Source organism: Thermobia domestica, chromosome 9, assembly GCF_964235325.1.
Source record: "Thermobia domestica chromosome 9, izTheDome1.hap1.1, whole genome shotgun sequence".
Lineage (NCBI taxonomy): Eukaryota > Metazoa > Arthropoda > Insecta > Zygentoma > Lepismatidae > Thermobia > Thermobia domestica.
The window spans coordinates 75,928,046-75,941,623 of record NC_137462.1 but is presented as its reverse complement, the minus strand read 5'-3'; the positions used below and the strand labels follow the sequence as shown (position 1 = coordinate 75,941,623).

Genomic DNA, 13,578 nt, shown 5'->3' with positions numbered 1-13,578 from the left:
CCTTTAGTACGTCTTCATTTCTTTTCCTTTCGGGTCCTGATTTGTGCAGCATTCTGCGCCAACACCACATTTCAAATGCTTCCAGCTCGGATATTTCAGCTTTTCTCAATGTCCACGTCTCTGACCCGTAAAGCGCCATGCTCCATACCAGGATCTTAATAGATCGTTAAGGAACGTCCAACGATACATTTCTTGAAGTTAGCACTCCTCTCTTCCTATTGAATACTTGTTTAGCCTGTGCTATTCTGGAATTTACTTCTTCCGTCCGAGGTTATTAGACTTCCTAAATAGGGAAACGTCTTAACGTCTTCGATTTTCTCTCCATCTAGCCATCAAATCTTTCAGTTTTACGTTACATGATTATGCCGGCTAGGCTAAAGGAGACGGTGATGATGGGAAATGAATGAAATGGTGGAATGAAGAAAGTGGGAGGAAAGGGGAAAACCTCGACTAAACCCACGCACACAGTTCACTTGGCGTAAGCTGGGATCGAACCAGAGAAACCATTTACCAGAGGTTTCCACTACCTACCACTGAGCGACAGTAGCCCCCAATATAGAAGAGGTTACTTTAAATTCTTGAACGTAGATAATTTAACAACATTACTTTTTTGTGTGTGTGGATGTGAAAGGTAGTCGCTGACATAGGGAGAAAAGAAACGAGGCAGGAATATCATTTGAGAGTCTAGGGGCGGGGAGAATTTGAGTTTTACATACATTTTAATCAATAGGATTCTAATAATAAACCAATGAAATACATCTGAAATATTGCGCCCCCAAGCAAAATGTGAAATAATGCTGCTGGACTGAGGATTTTCAAAGCAAGGATCTCAATCCTAGGGGACCGAGTGGTACCAGCGTCTGCTATAGGGAGAATTAAAAATGTTACGTCAATGTCGTTTCATCTATTTCTACAGTAATTGGTCATTCGTATAGGTATAATAAACCAAAGCTACATGCACTGAACTTACTAAGGTTAAATTTATCTAACTGCTTGCACCATTGACTTGAAGCACAAACTTCGTTGACAGACAATTATGTTGATTCCAGAATCCCGTACATACAACCGGAAAAGATAATAATTTATTCCAAAGAAAATGGAAGCATTAGTGTCTATCGTTCAAAGATCCTTTATTGTAAAAACAAATGCATGAACATTCCCAATCTCATCTCGAGTTCGCGACCATGTATAAGGAAATTACTGTTAGAACGATGTTCAAATATAAATCAAACAAAATCCCTATGAGATAAATATTCATACTATAAAATCTTCCCTGGAGAATATGTATATATATGTAAAACAATTTGAATGCGTGTGTTTTTAATATTATGTATTCTGTTTGTAAAACGCAGAATTAAAACAAGAAAACGCATTGGTATTGTTACAATAATGCAATAGCCAACGAGTACTGAATAACCAAGGTAGAGTCAGTGAGTGGATCATGTATAGTCATCTTCCGAAGAATTGCATTGTTTGGGTTAGCTTCAGGACACAGAGTCGAGCAGAACAGAATGTGAAACACGCGCATAGAATTCACTTTATAAGCTCCCTTGTTAGTAACAGACATTGTAAATTAAGTTTTCCACAATCACTTTCAGTCTTTTGTAGTACAAATAGATAATGAAAAAAAAGAAAGATAATACTCTTTATGACTATTTCAAGAAGACGAAAAATTTTGTATTTGTTGTACTTTACCATAGTATACCTTTAAACATTGTAAGGCTCTAATATAGACACGGGCTTGTCTATTAGAACCTTTTAGTTAGGTGAAGAAGTACGGATTTACAGTCTGATTTTTGCCCTTCAGAAAACCAATTTTTCTCATTGTTTCTAACATTAAAATATGATGTAAGAGATGCTGTAATGCAGAAGTATTCGATCTGGAGAACTCTAAACAGACTCCAAGACTGAGTGAATGTGATTTACTTTTTGGCCTTTAAGCATATGGCATAAGTTGATATTTGGATAGGAATTGTGAAAGTAGTCACTTATGGACTATTTTAAATGCACCATTCTGGTATTCAACTGATATGACTCGAATATATATATAAAGATTGACGTCGATTATTAAAATAATCTAGACATTAAAATGATAGGTTTATATATTTGTGGTCAAGAAAAGTTTATATGTTTGTGGCAAATTCTTTAGCCATTAATATCTCGGAAACCACAAACCCTAGAAGATGCCGTTTTCACTGATAAATTGCAAATTTTGTGTAGATTTCAGTTCTAACTGAATATTTAAGAAACATGAACATTTCTTTATTGTATTTTAGGGGTATACTGGAGGTTTGAAATTTAAAAAATAAATAAATAAATTATCCTACGAGTTACATACTCCAACACCACACAGTTGTAGATGGGGTAGTATATCTCTCAGACGTTTGTTTCATGGCCGAATGATAGTGAAAAACGAAGGATAACCATTTCCATAACCATTTCTCCAGTCTAAGATGAATCTTTGTTGTTAGACGTGTTTTGCCCAATGAAGACCATATATCACGGACATTAAAATTAACTGTATGTGTAATGTATTCGCTTATTACATACTGCATGCAAGAAGAAAGAAAACATTGATCATATATGAATTAGAAACTCCAACCAGAAGTAGGCTCAAGTCTTGCAAACAGTGCGAGATATTGAAAAAGTAATAAAAGAAAATATCTTCTTTATGGTACCATTGCCGATTTTTATCAAGAGATCTTTCACTTGTGTCTGTAAAGGGGCATGTACAGATGTTGTGAGGAATGACAAGGAGATTCATACTCATATTTGAATGATTCGCTGTGTACAGAGCGCAGATTCAGCTAGTCTATTGTTAAAATATGAAAAGATGTAAACAGAAAATAACTTTCCCACGCAATAGTCTTCGAAGTATCCGAAGTCCAGATATTATAATTTTGTTGTTATATAAGAAATGGAATACAATTTTTATTTCCAGTTTTGTTGTTCTTTTACTTCAATTGTACGTCAGTAATTCATGTCATAAATAAAGTCGAAGTATTGTTTTCTTCTTAAGTAATAATAATAATAATAATAATAATAATAATAATAATAATAATAATAATAATAATAATAATAATAATAATAATAATAATAATGAAACTACTGCACTCTGCGCTGTGGTATTGAGTTACGTAGTACGTAATGACATACTACTGGATCAAACTGATGTGGATGATTTTGCGAAAACTTTCATTGAAAGTTCGGACAAAAGGGAAACTACGTTTGTCAAAGCTGAATAACAGCTACCGCATATACTGATATTATTTATCTTTAATGTTCTTTAGGACATTTGTTTTCATTAGAACTTTGAAAGATTTAGTAGTAAATTTATTCTACGTCAAACAAACATATTTAAATTTTTGTAACACGTGTAGAAACGTTCTTGACGACTATGTAAGTATATTCTTAATTACTATATCATATTTCGAAAAACACAACGCATTTGCGCCCACCCTAAAAACAAATGTACAGAAATCGGCGACAGTACTTCAAAGACAAAGTTTTAAGAAAAATGTTTGGTGCAAAACAAGATTTAAGAAAACGGGAGAATTGAAAAGAAACATAAAGAGGCATGGTGGCTCAGTGGTAGGTCGGTTACCTCCTGTGCCTGGGGTTCCTGGTTCGATCTAGGCCAAGTAAGTTTGTGGTGGACAACATCGTGTCCGTGAGTTTTCTCGGGGTACTTCCGTTTCTCCCACAATCTCGTTCCACTGGTATTCAATCCTTACTCAAATAATCTTGATCAACCTTTGTTCCTGGATTGTTTGTGTTATATTCGTATGTAATATTCTTCATGTTGTGGTTATTAGGAAATAAATCTTTGACAATCCCAATGTGGCTGTGTTACCTTCTTCTGAATCTGCAGTGTGTTCTTTGTCCCCGGTTTTTTTGGTTGTCTTAGTTCGATCAATGTACGTGGTAACACATTCAGTTTTGTAGATTCCAGAGAGAATCATGATCAACAAAGTAATGTTTAAAACCTTTTTGTGTTTATTAACTGTTTTACAGTAACCTTAATGTAATTTTTGCATTTTGTGAGCTTTTTAAGTTTATATGATAAATTTGAAAATAGGGGTAGAAAATATAGTTTTTCAAAGTCAAATTTAATTGTTGGCCTTAGTTGAGGGCTTAAATAAAGAAATTAACCAAATAAGTAAATCCAAATATTCGATGTAACTAATTGGAATTATTCCATCATCAGTTACATGCCTAAATTATCCGTCACCCTTAGCTTAAAAGGAAGGATTCCATTTCATTTCATTTTTTTCACAGAAACATACAAAGTTAAATTTTACAATAACTATAGCTCACTGAATATCGTACAGTTAAAAATGTTAAGACAACATAAGATATGCGGAACACACAAGTTTCATAGGTAATATACACGGGGTGAATAGTTGTCAACTAGAAAGAGATGTGTTGACAGACCACGGTGAAAATATAATGCAAGATTTTCTGAAACGTGACAAATAGCAATCAACCGGAAAAGGACCCGTTTCTACGACAATTAACATTCTAACTTCTTAAGCATTATATAATTAATTAGTTTTGTTATACACTCAGAAACGGATCAAGGGTAGAGTGTGTTACGAATTTCAACAACAACAACAAAAGTTACCAGATTGTACTATGCTATTTAAAAACTTGAGTTGGAGAATACGTTCTTTAAGGGAAAACATTTCAACCATCTCTGCACGTATTAGCTAAATACTTTTTGAGAATAGGATATTATGGAACGCAACTCTTTCTTCGGTAAGTTTCGGGTCTTAGAAGCACAAAACTGATCTATAAGTTGTATTGTATACCACATTCTTCTAAGTTCTCCTTACTGGTCTATTCACTGGCGGATCCACGGAGAGGGCGGAGGGGGCGACCGCCCCCTCCAAAGGTTTTTTTTTTGAACTTTCAGCATTTATCATTGGGAAATACTAACATGGTCTTTTTCCCGACCGATCCAATAGAAATATGTGTGACAAGCGTAGCAGAGTCTAATCAAAATGTGTGGTACTTAATAGTACTTAATACAGACATATTTGAATTGTGAATACGTTTCTCCCTAGTTCCTTGGGGCGGTCACCATAAGCCCCAAAGGAGCGAGAATATGATTCATTCGTTGGACGAACAGCTGTAAGAAGGAGGGTAAGACGGCTCATTCTTTGAACTAAAAACGTAAATTTTAAAATTGTGTCCTAGAAAAAGGATATGGGAATGGAATTCGGGTCCTGAAACTTCAAGTACCTTTACCTTGAATAAAGAGAAATATAGAATCTTCAGCGCACCTTACCGGAAAGCTCTCTGAAACTGAGACTTTTCAGTTGGTTGATTGATTAATATGTATTTACGTCGTTTGCCAAAAGCGATGGTTTACAGAACGAGGACTAGAGTTTAAAGTTGGATTTGAACCACTGTAGTGAGTTTCATGCTCACTCACCGGGAATCAAACCACAGAACCAACCCCTTGCATCAAAGATCAAAGGTACGTTCGCTAGCTACTAGATCAACAAAGAGAGCCGTGACTTTTGGGGTTAAACACGGAAACGTTAGGAAGGGACCAGGGATTTATTAGGACTTCAAATGGCATTTCATATTTTCTTGAGGAATAACTCAAGTTTGTTATTGTAATTCATACATAGAAGACGAAATCCTGAGTGAGTAACTTCGTACAGGCCAAACCACTTAAGCTAGAAACTTGAAATTAGGACAGTATGTAAGATTTGTTACGTAGGGTATTACTAAGGAAGGATTTTTTTTTTTTTTAATTCGAAGAAAGGAAGGGAGAATGGGGTGGAAATTACTTTAATAAGATGGCCATCTCTTCGAATCCGTTACGACTAGAGACTTGAAATTTGGCATTTGGATTTCTCATTTAAAATAATTTGACACGTGTTTCAACTTTTTTTTTGATATTATAGTAAAACGGAGAAAAATGAGATGGAGAGAAAAAGTGGCGGCGATTGCAAATATTATAATAAGATATCAATATCTAAGAATCTTTGAAGGTTACAAACGTGAAATTTCGTATATGGACTTTCCACTTAAAATAATTCAGTACGTATAGCAGCATTTTTTATATACCTAGAAGGGAAGAAAAGGGGTGGGATTATTATTATTAATTTTATTATTATTATTATTATTATTATTATTATTATTAATTATTATTATTATTATTATTATTATTATTATTATTATTATTATTATTATTATTATTATTATTATTATTATAAGATGCCATATCTCGGGATCCCTTGCGGTTAGAAACATGAAAGTTGGTAGTTTCACTTTTTATTTAAAATAATTCAACATTTATTTGAACGTTTTTTTTTTTTTTTTTCACTTAACGTAGAAGAGAAGGAAAAAAGGTGGGGCTGGTTCATTAAAATGCCTTACGAGGTATTTGAATTTCATGACAGTCTTAGCTCAATTCAATTCTATATGAAAGGCAGAAGGAAGAACGCGAAATATTGTGCCACAGTACCACGTAGAAACATCTGCTACGGCCGTATGTCGACCAGATTGGGGATCTGGGGCGAGCCCTACCTAGACGAAGGCTAGTATAATATACCTAGGTAATTTTATTGTTGTAAGCATAACTATAATTATACTATGTTTCGTGGACCCTACACAATTATAGAGATAGATTAATTTTGTATTAATTTTTCTAACTGCTGTCCCGCAAGTTACTCAAAATATAAATGATTAGAGCAAATTGTGCAGTCTTTCGTTAAAATGAATGTTATCGTCAATACAGTATTTTCTTTTGTGTAAGTACTGTGCCAGACAGTGAATCACATATGTTGCGATGACCGTGTGTGAAGTGAATCATGACACCGTCACGTCTCCGAAACGGAAGTACGTATTTAATTTAAATCTACAGAAAAAATACTCCCATTACAAAAAAAAAAAAAAAAGAAAAAAGAAAAAGAAAAAAAAGAAAAAGAAAAAAAGAAAAAAAGTACAATTTCGGGTCCCAAAGTGGAATCTGGGAATCTTTTTTTTCTTTTCAACCCCTTCCAGCCCCGGATTCATATGAGTCCCATTCTTGCAAATTAAATACTGGTCACCTTGAAGCTACGCTCATCTTCGACAAAGCGAACCGCCCCTCCCAAACGATCCTTCTGGATCCGCTAGTGGGTCTATTGGCTAGCGCGCGCATTTCTGTGCACAAGGTCCCGGACTCGATTTCCGATGGGATATCCTTGAAATTTGAATGCATTACGGTGGTTCCGCCTTAACTTGCAGGTTCATGTTTCATATAGCCTCGGTGCTGAAGAGGGATACTGATCTACAATCGAACTCACCAACTATATTCTCCTAATTACATGTGAAAGTGTAAGATTTAAATTAGATATTTGAGACAACAGCCAATATGCCCAAACATTTATTTGAAGGTTTTCTATTGCTATAGAGCAATAAGAAATTAAATCTCAAGGCAAAGGTTATTCAACTATTTATTAAACCGGTTCAATCTATGTACCTATCATGTTTATTCAAAATTAACTTTAAACATTAAACAACGTGAGCTAAATAAAATATTTCACAGCTTTTATATATTTTGTATATAGGATGCATTAGAATATGACATGTGAAAGGAAGTTCCCTAGATCATTTCATCTACGACCTTTTTCAATCGTAGCGCGCAAATATCGTGAGAAAAGCTTGTGTTGCGTGTTCAGTAATAATTATGCACCTTTAAGGTTAATAAGAAAAGAAATATAACAATGGTTTGAAAAAAACTAACGGAAATGTTATGGTTCTTACTTAAGTCAAGTGAGAAAAACTCATGAAATTAAGAAAATCCAGTGAATCATGGATTTTTCCATGTTATTCTTCTGTTGCCACCCTAAGATCCGTTTTCCTAGCGCTACCAATAATAAGAAGTCGTTAATTCAATTCTAGACAAAGAAGTATCTATTAAGAGAGTATTTCAGTTTTTCGGTGTTGCCGAGTAGCTAACGCACTGCCTTCATTTTTATGTTTGGGTTTCCATTCATGGTGGGGATCAGTATGATTTCAGAACATTAGCCACGGATAAAACTTTCAATGGGCCTACATGATCGGTGAACAGTAGTGTTGTTAAATTATTGCTCCACATTGAGGATAAACAGATATAGGAAACTGGGGAGTAATTTTTAGAGATTTTCTCCGTGGACATTAGAAGAGACACTGAATTTTCGGTGTTGACATGGTGCCATATTTTGGCAATTAAAGAGCTTCCTAAACTTAGAGAAAGCGAACGTTCTTTCAGAATTAACAGTACTGGAAACGCATATGCTCACTATACAACATACAACTGAAAGACATTTGGTCAGCCATAGGACTTCATGCAATGTAACAACAGAGAGTTTAGCTTTCTTTTTAGGAAAATGTATCAATATTTATTACTCTGATTTGAATCACAATAAATGATTGAATGATGAACCTTATAAACAACCCACAGGAATCTATTGAGGCAATGTTGTTTAACATGTGGAAAAGCTGTTGACTATAGACGTTAATGAAATAAATTATTCAAATTTAGGTACTATAGAAACTTGAAAGATGCATGGTTCTGTATTGAGCTCTCTTGAAAGTGAATTTTATTTTTAACTATCAGCTAGTGTACTGTTTCTTTCTTTCTTTCTTTCTTTCATTATCGGTTTGAAGATAATGCTCCCTTCCACCACAAACGCTATAATAAGATGGGGACCCACAATTAAAATAGAATCGGAAGTATATGAGCACCTCATTCGGGAATAGAATTTGGGTTTCCCGCGCCAAAGGTGCGTATACTAACCAAATATTCACAGGGAACTTCCTTTTTCTTTTCTTCTTTTCTTTTATGCATACAATAATTTAATTTCGAATCACATATTTTGCCAGAACGCCTAATTGGTCAATTTCGGACATTTCTACTTTTCTCTCCACATCATATGAAACATATAATTGTAAAGAATGTTTATTTGTTAGCACGACAAATTTGAATTCCTTCAATTATGTCAACAAATAAGGGAAATATTACAATTTAAGAGAACCCACAACTGAGTACAAAATCATAGTGTTGTTAATATTTGCTGCAATGGCTAAGGCTTAATAGGATCAACGTGTATCAAAACTAAAAAGACTTATCCCACTAGAAGAAAAGTGTATCGTATGACACATACTAACACGTGTGACGTATTTTCTTATTCTACTTGCATCCACTGGATAGAAACTATATAGTTATTTCCACTCAATTTATGACGGGTAATGACATTGCTAATAATTCTTTCGTTTCCACCGTGTTAGATTGATCTGAAACTATTTTCGGGATTTTAATTGATAGTCCTATATGCTATTTCCTAGAGCAACTAGATTTGCGCGTCATTAAAATCACTGAAATCTTATATGGGAAGGGGTACAAGTTTTGGGGGAAGTCGTAATACTACAAGTCACTACGCCTATTTAGTATTAAACGGGTATTGTTCTGCACCCGAAAAGACAATAAGTAATTGTAAAATACTTCCTCCTATATTTTCAGGAAAAAAATGATGAAACTAAACTGTTTTTATAAGAGAAAGAGTACAGATGAAGTGTAAGATCAAATGTTCATGCTATATCAATGATTTCCCTCTTAAACAAGTATATTTTATTGAGAAAGTATACAAATGTATGTTGAATTAGGAAGTTTTTTTTTTGGGGGGGGGAGTTCCGGACATGGTGGATTCTCCGTGGGTGCGCTCCTACAGACAACGCATTGAATTGGTCATCTAGCTACAAAAGTTTCTTCTTAAATTAATCATTTTAGCAGGTGCATTGACAATTTCACAATGTAACAACTTGTTATTGCATTTTATCATTAATTTAACCGTATCAAGATCAAACCATCATGGTTTCGGTATTTTTATATTATTAAGTATTCTGCCTTTGGGCAGGTCCTGGGACTAATGAGGATTTTTTTTTCAATTTTAGATTTGCGGCTGGGAATGTTTCTTCCACTTTTGTCGATCTTCAGCTTCCTCTTTTAACTCCCAATATTTTCTCCTATCTTTCAAATCATCGATCAGCTGTGTTCTTCCTATTCCTTGCTTTCTTTCCATCTTTCCTTCTATTGCAGTGTCAAGGAGACAATTTCTTCGCAAGATGTGTCCAATCCTATTGGTCTTTATACGAAGGATGGTGGCTAGAAGTATCCTCTTCTCTCCTATCCGTTTTTAAACATCTTCGTTTGTTGCTCTCTCTGTCCATTTTATCTTCTCCATCTTCAACCAACACCACATTTCGAAACTCTCCAAATATTTCTTCTCTAACTTCCGTAATGTCCAGGTCCCTGAACCATACACCCCAATGTTCCATATATATAGCACTTGACCAACTTCTTCTTAAGTCCAATATTGAGCCTGCTAGTTAAGAGTGATCTTTTCTTGTTGAATGCTTCTTTAGCTATGGCAATTCTTGACCTGATCTCTTTGGTGCAGTAAGCGTCTCTAGTCAAAATACTTCATAGATACTTGAAATTATCGACCTCTTCAAGTTCTCTTTGTTCTACTCTGATCCGTAAGGGCGTGTTTCCACGGAATATTCTCATGACTTTCAACTTTTCGATGTTAATTTTCATTCCATACAGTTTTCAAGTGTCAACTATTTTGTCAATCATCTCCTGTAGTCCTCCTTCGCTTAAGCTATTATAACCGTATCATCTGCATACCTGATCTTGTTAATGGTCTGCCCTCCAAACTTGAAATCTCCAGTTCCCAATATTAGAATCAAAACTAATCCTTTGTTTTCTTCTTTTATATAGACAAGTGTATTAAATGTATCAACATTTGCTTAGTTGGTTGGACTGGGGTTTGGGGGAACACTCACTGGTAAGGGGTACCGGTTCGGATTCCTTCAAAGCTTCGTAACTCGTCATTTGTACACACGGAAAAGAAAGTACCCAGTTCACAAATTTTCTTTTCCCAATAACTCGGGAACAAATGAATTAATTTGGATATTTTTGTCCTTATCCTTAGAATAGTTATAATTTTATAACTTGCCAAAGTCGGTACTGTAATAGGTTAATTTATTCTTGAGTTATTAGTGAAATAAATTTTGTCAACTGAAGAATACTTTCTTTCGTGACTGTATATTTTGTTGTTTATCAAAGAAATATTAATATAACTAAAGATTTGACTTTACTCATTATCTGTACTATTTCTATTCTGATAACAACTATCTAATTTTATCAATTTTGATGTGAATATAGGTGTCAGTACTTAAAAATTACTTTTCGTTTTTTTCTTTTCTCGGCTGTAGAATAACACCCCTTTGACACTACATAAACATAGTATCTTGTATTATTGAACCCTCAAACCTTGGATCTCTCAGAATAAAAATATCTGGGTGACACTAACGATATTTAAGACGTAGGTCTATAGTATATGGGACTCGAAACACCAATGGGACTAAATTTTAATGTGATCTCATCGGTAATCGATCCCAAGACCATGCCCACTTAAGGCGCACACACTAGTCACTAGATCCATGGAGTCATCAACAAGGGCGCCGATCCCGGGGGCCAGGAAGGCCGGGCCCTCCAAACCTCATGTGAACCCCCTCATTGTATTTGTGAATATACAATATTTGGCATAATTTGAATGCAATTTGTCTTAAAATCCTCATATGTGTGTTCTGCATCTGAATGGGCCCCCCACATTTACAGAGAAATCGGCGCCCTTGGTCATCAACATTTGCATAATCACATGGTTAAACCATTTCTATAGGATCTCTATCCCTAGTTTAGTGATTTACAACAGTTGTGTTGCGGATTTAAAAAAAATAATCATAAAGCATTTAATATAATGAGTTAAAATCAATTTTGATTTGATTGACAGATTGTACAGTCAACGCCTTAGTGGTAGCAATAGCGTCCAGTACTACATACAGTCCCACTAATTTATAGAAATTTATGGTCTTACACTTACAATATACATTACATTATACTACACTAATTTATATACACTTATTATACACACTATATACCATACATTATGTCATATTACACTTACGTTATTACTAATTTTAAAAAAAAATCAAACAAGTGCGTTGCGAGGTTGTGGGCGTTAAGTAAAATATGTCTGTCAAAAAAAAGGTTGGGAACCACTGCCCAGCCTGCCCTAGCCTACAAGATATTAACCATTTATGGGGAGTATATGTTACTTCTCAAAGTTTTAATACAAGTATTCAGTCCTTCGGGCGGAAGATCCAGGTTCAATTTCTGATTAGAGCAATTGTAGTTCGAATAGGCCTTATGCAGAGTCGTTCTGACGCGTGATTAGTGCCATACTAAAGAGTTCGACTAACATACGTTTCCTGCAGTAGTCAGGCCTTTAGTATGACGCTAATCAAACTTTAACACGACTCTGCATAAGGCCCAATGTCTCAAAAAGCGTCATTGACCAAAATTGACGTTAAAGACCAGAACAAGCAATTAATCAATAAACGCATTTTCTTAATTATTTGATATATTTTGGTGTTGTATCCATATATATAATATTTTTTAGTAACAGTAAAGGTTAATGTTAATAATATAAAAGTCTTTCTAACAAGTTTGAGACGTGGTCTTATGTAATTTCTTGCCACTCTATATGCATGGTTAGTCCTGGAAACAGAAATCCAAAAGGAAATTAAACTTCTATTGTAGTTATTAGCATTTAAAATTTGTTATTTCCTTTGTACTTGTATAGGCGTACTAAATACTTGAATAACACCAACAACAATTTGAAAAAAAAAAGAGTTAACTTACTGTGAATGGTTCTAGTGACGCTGGTCGCCATGACAACTGCGAATGAACTCGTGTTGCACGTACGTACGAGTTGTATGCTGGCCACGACTGAACTGTCAGCGGAGTTACTCACAGAACTTGTTTCTCGCCAGTGGAATTACACAATGTCCTTGTAGAATCTATCGAAGAGAGAGAGATGGTGCAAACACATATATACAAAAAAAACACCAAGCGAATAGTAAGAAAGCATGTGATAAAAACCCGGAACATGGCGATTTTTCCATAATGCTAAAGGATAAAAAAAAGAAAAAAAAAGAAAACGTTTAAAGATACCAACGTAATTAGAAGCACACCTTCTGGTAAAATAACTCTTGCTTTGTTTTACTTTTGCATTTCTTCTTGTTCTTGTGATCCAGTTGACCTTGAGAATCCCATGCTTTGCGTATTTTTTAACTTCCTTCCGATTCAGATATTAAAGACACTCACGTTGAGAAAGATTTCAAATTAATAATCAAGTTGAGGATTGCTGTTTTAAAGGGTTATTTGTAATAAACGTGACTTTGTTTTCTTAAAATACGTGAGATGAATAGTAAAACTAAAACTAACTAATTCTACCGGACCCGGAGGTTTAATGCCGCGTTCACAAAAGATCTCCATTGACTTCTATCCTTAGCCAACTGGGTCCAGTTTCTACTTTGTATTCCTATTTCTGCGGGATCCATTTTAATATTGACCTCCAATTTGCGCCTAGGTCTTCCTAATGGTCATTTTCCGATTGGTCTTTCAGTTAAGACTTTGAAAGCGTTCCTGCCCACAGGGACGTAAATAAGGGCTCGCAGACCCCGCATTAT

The 13,578-nt window shown here is 34.9% G+C and overlaps 1 protein-coding gene across 1 annotated transcript in view; it reads right to left on the bottom strand.

The window, feature by feature from the left end:
• The window catches only part of LOC145694758 (alpha-tocopherol transfer protein-like), an 83,932-nt gene extending 71,038 nt beyond the window's left edge, over window positions 1-12,894 (bottom strand). Inside the window, exon 1 of the mRNA XM_081771370.1 lies at window positions 12,749-12,894. Within this exon, the coding sequence (XP_081627496.1) occupies window positions 12,749-12,779 (31 nt within the window). The 5' untranslated portion in view covers window positions 12,780-12,894. The remainder of the gene's footprint in view (window positions 1-12,748) is intronic.
• Window positions 12,895-13,578: the final 684 nt, after the last annotated feature.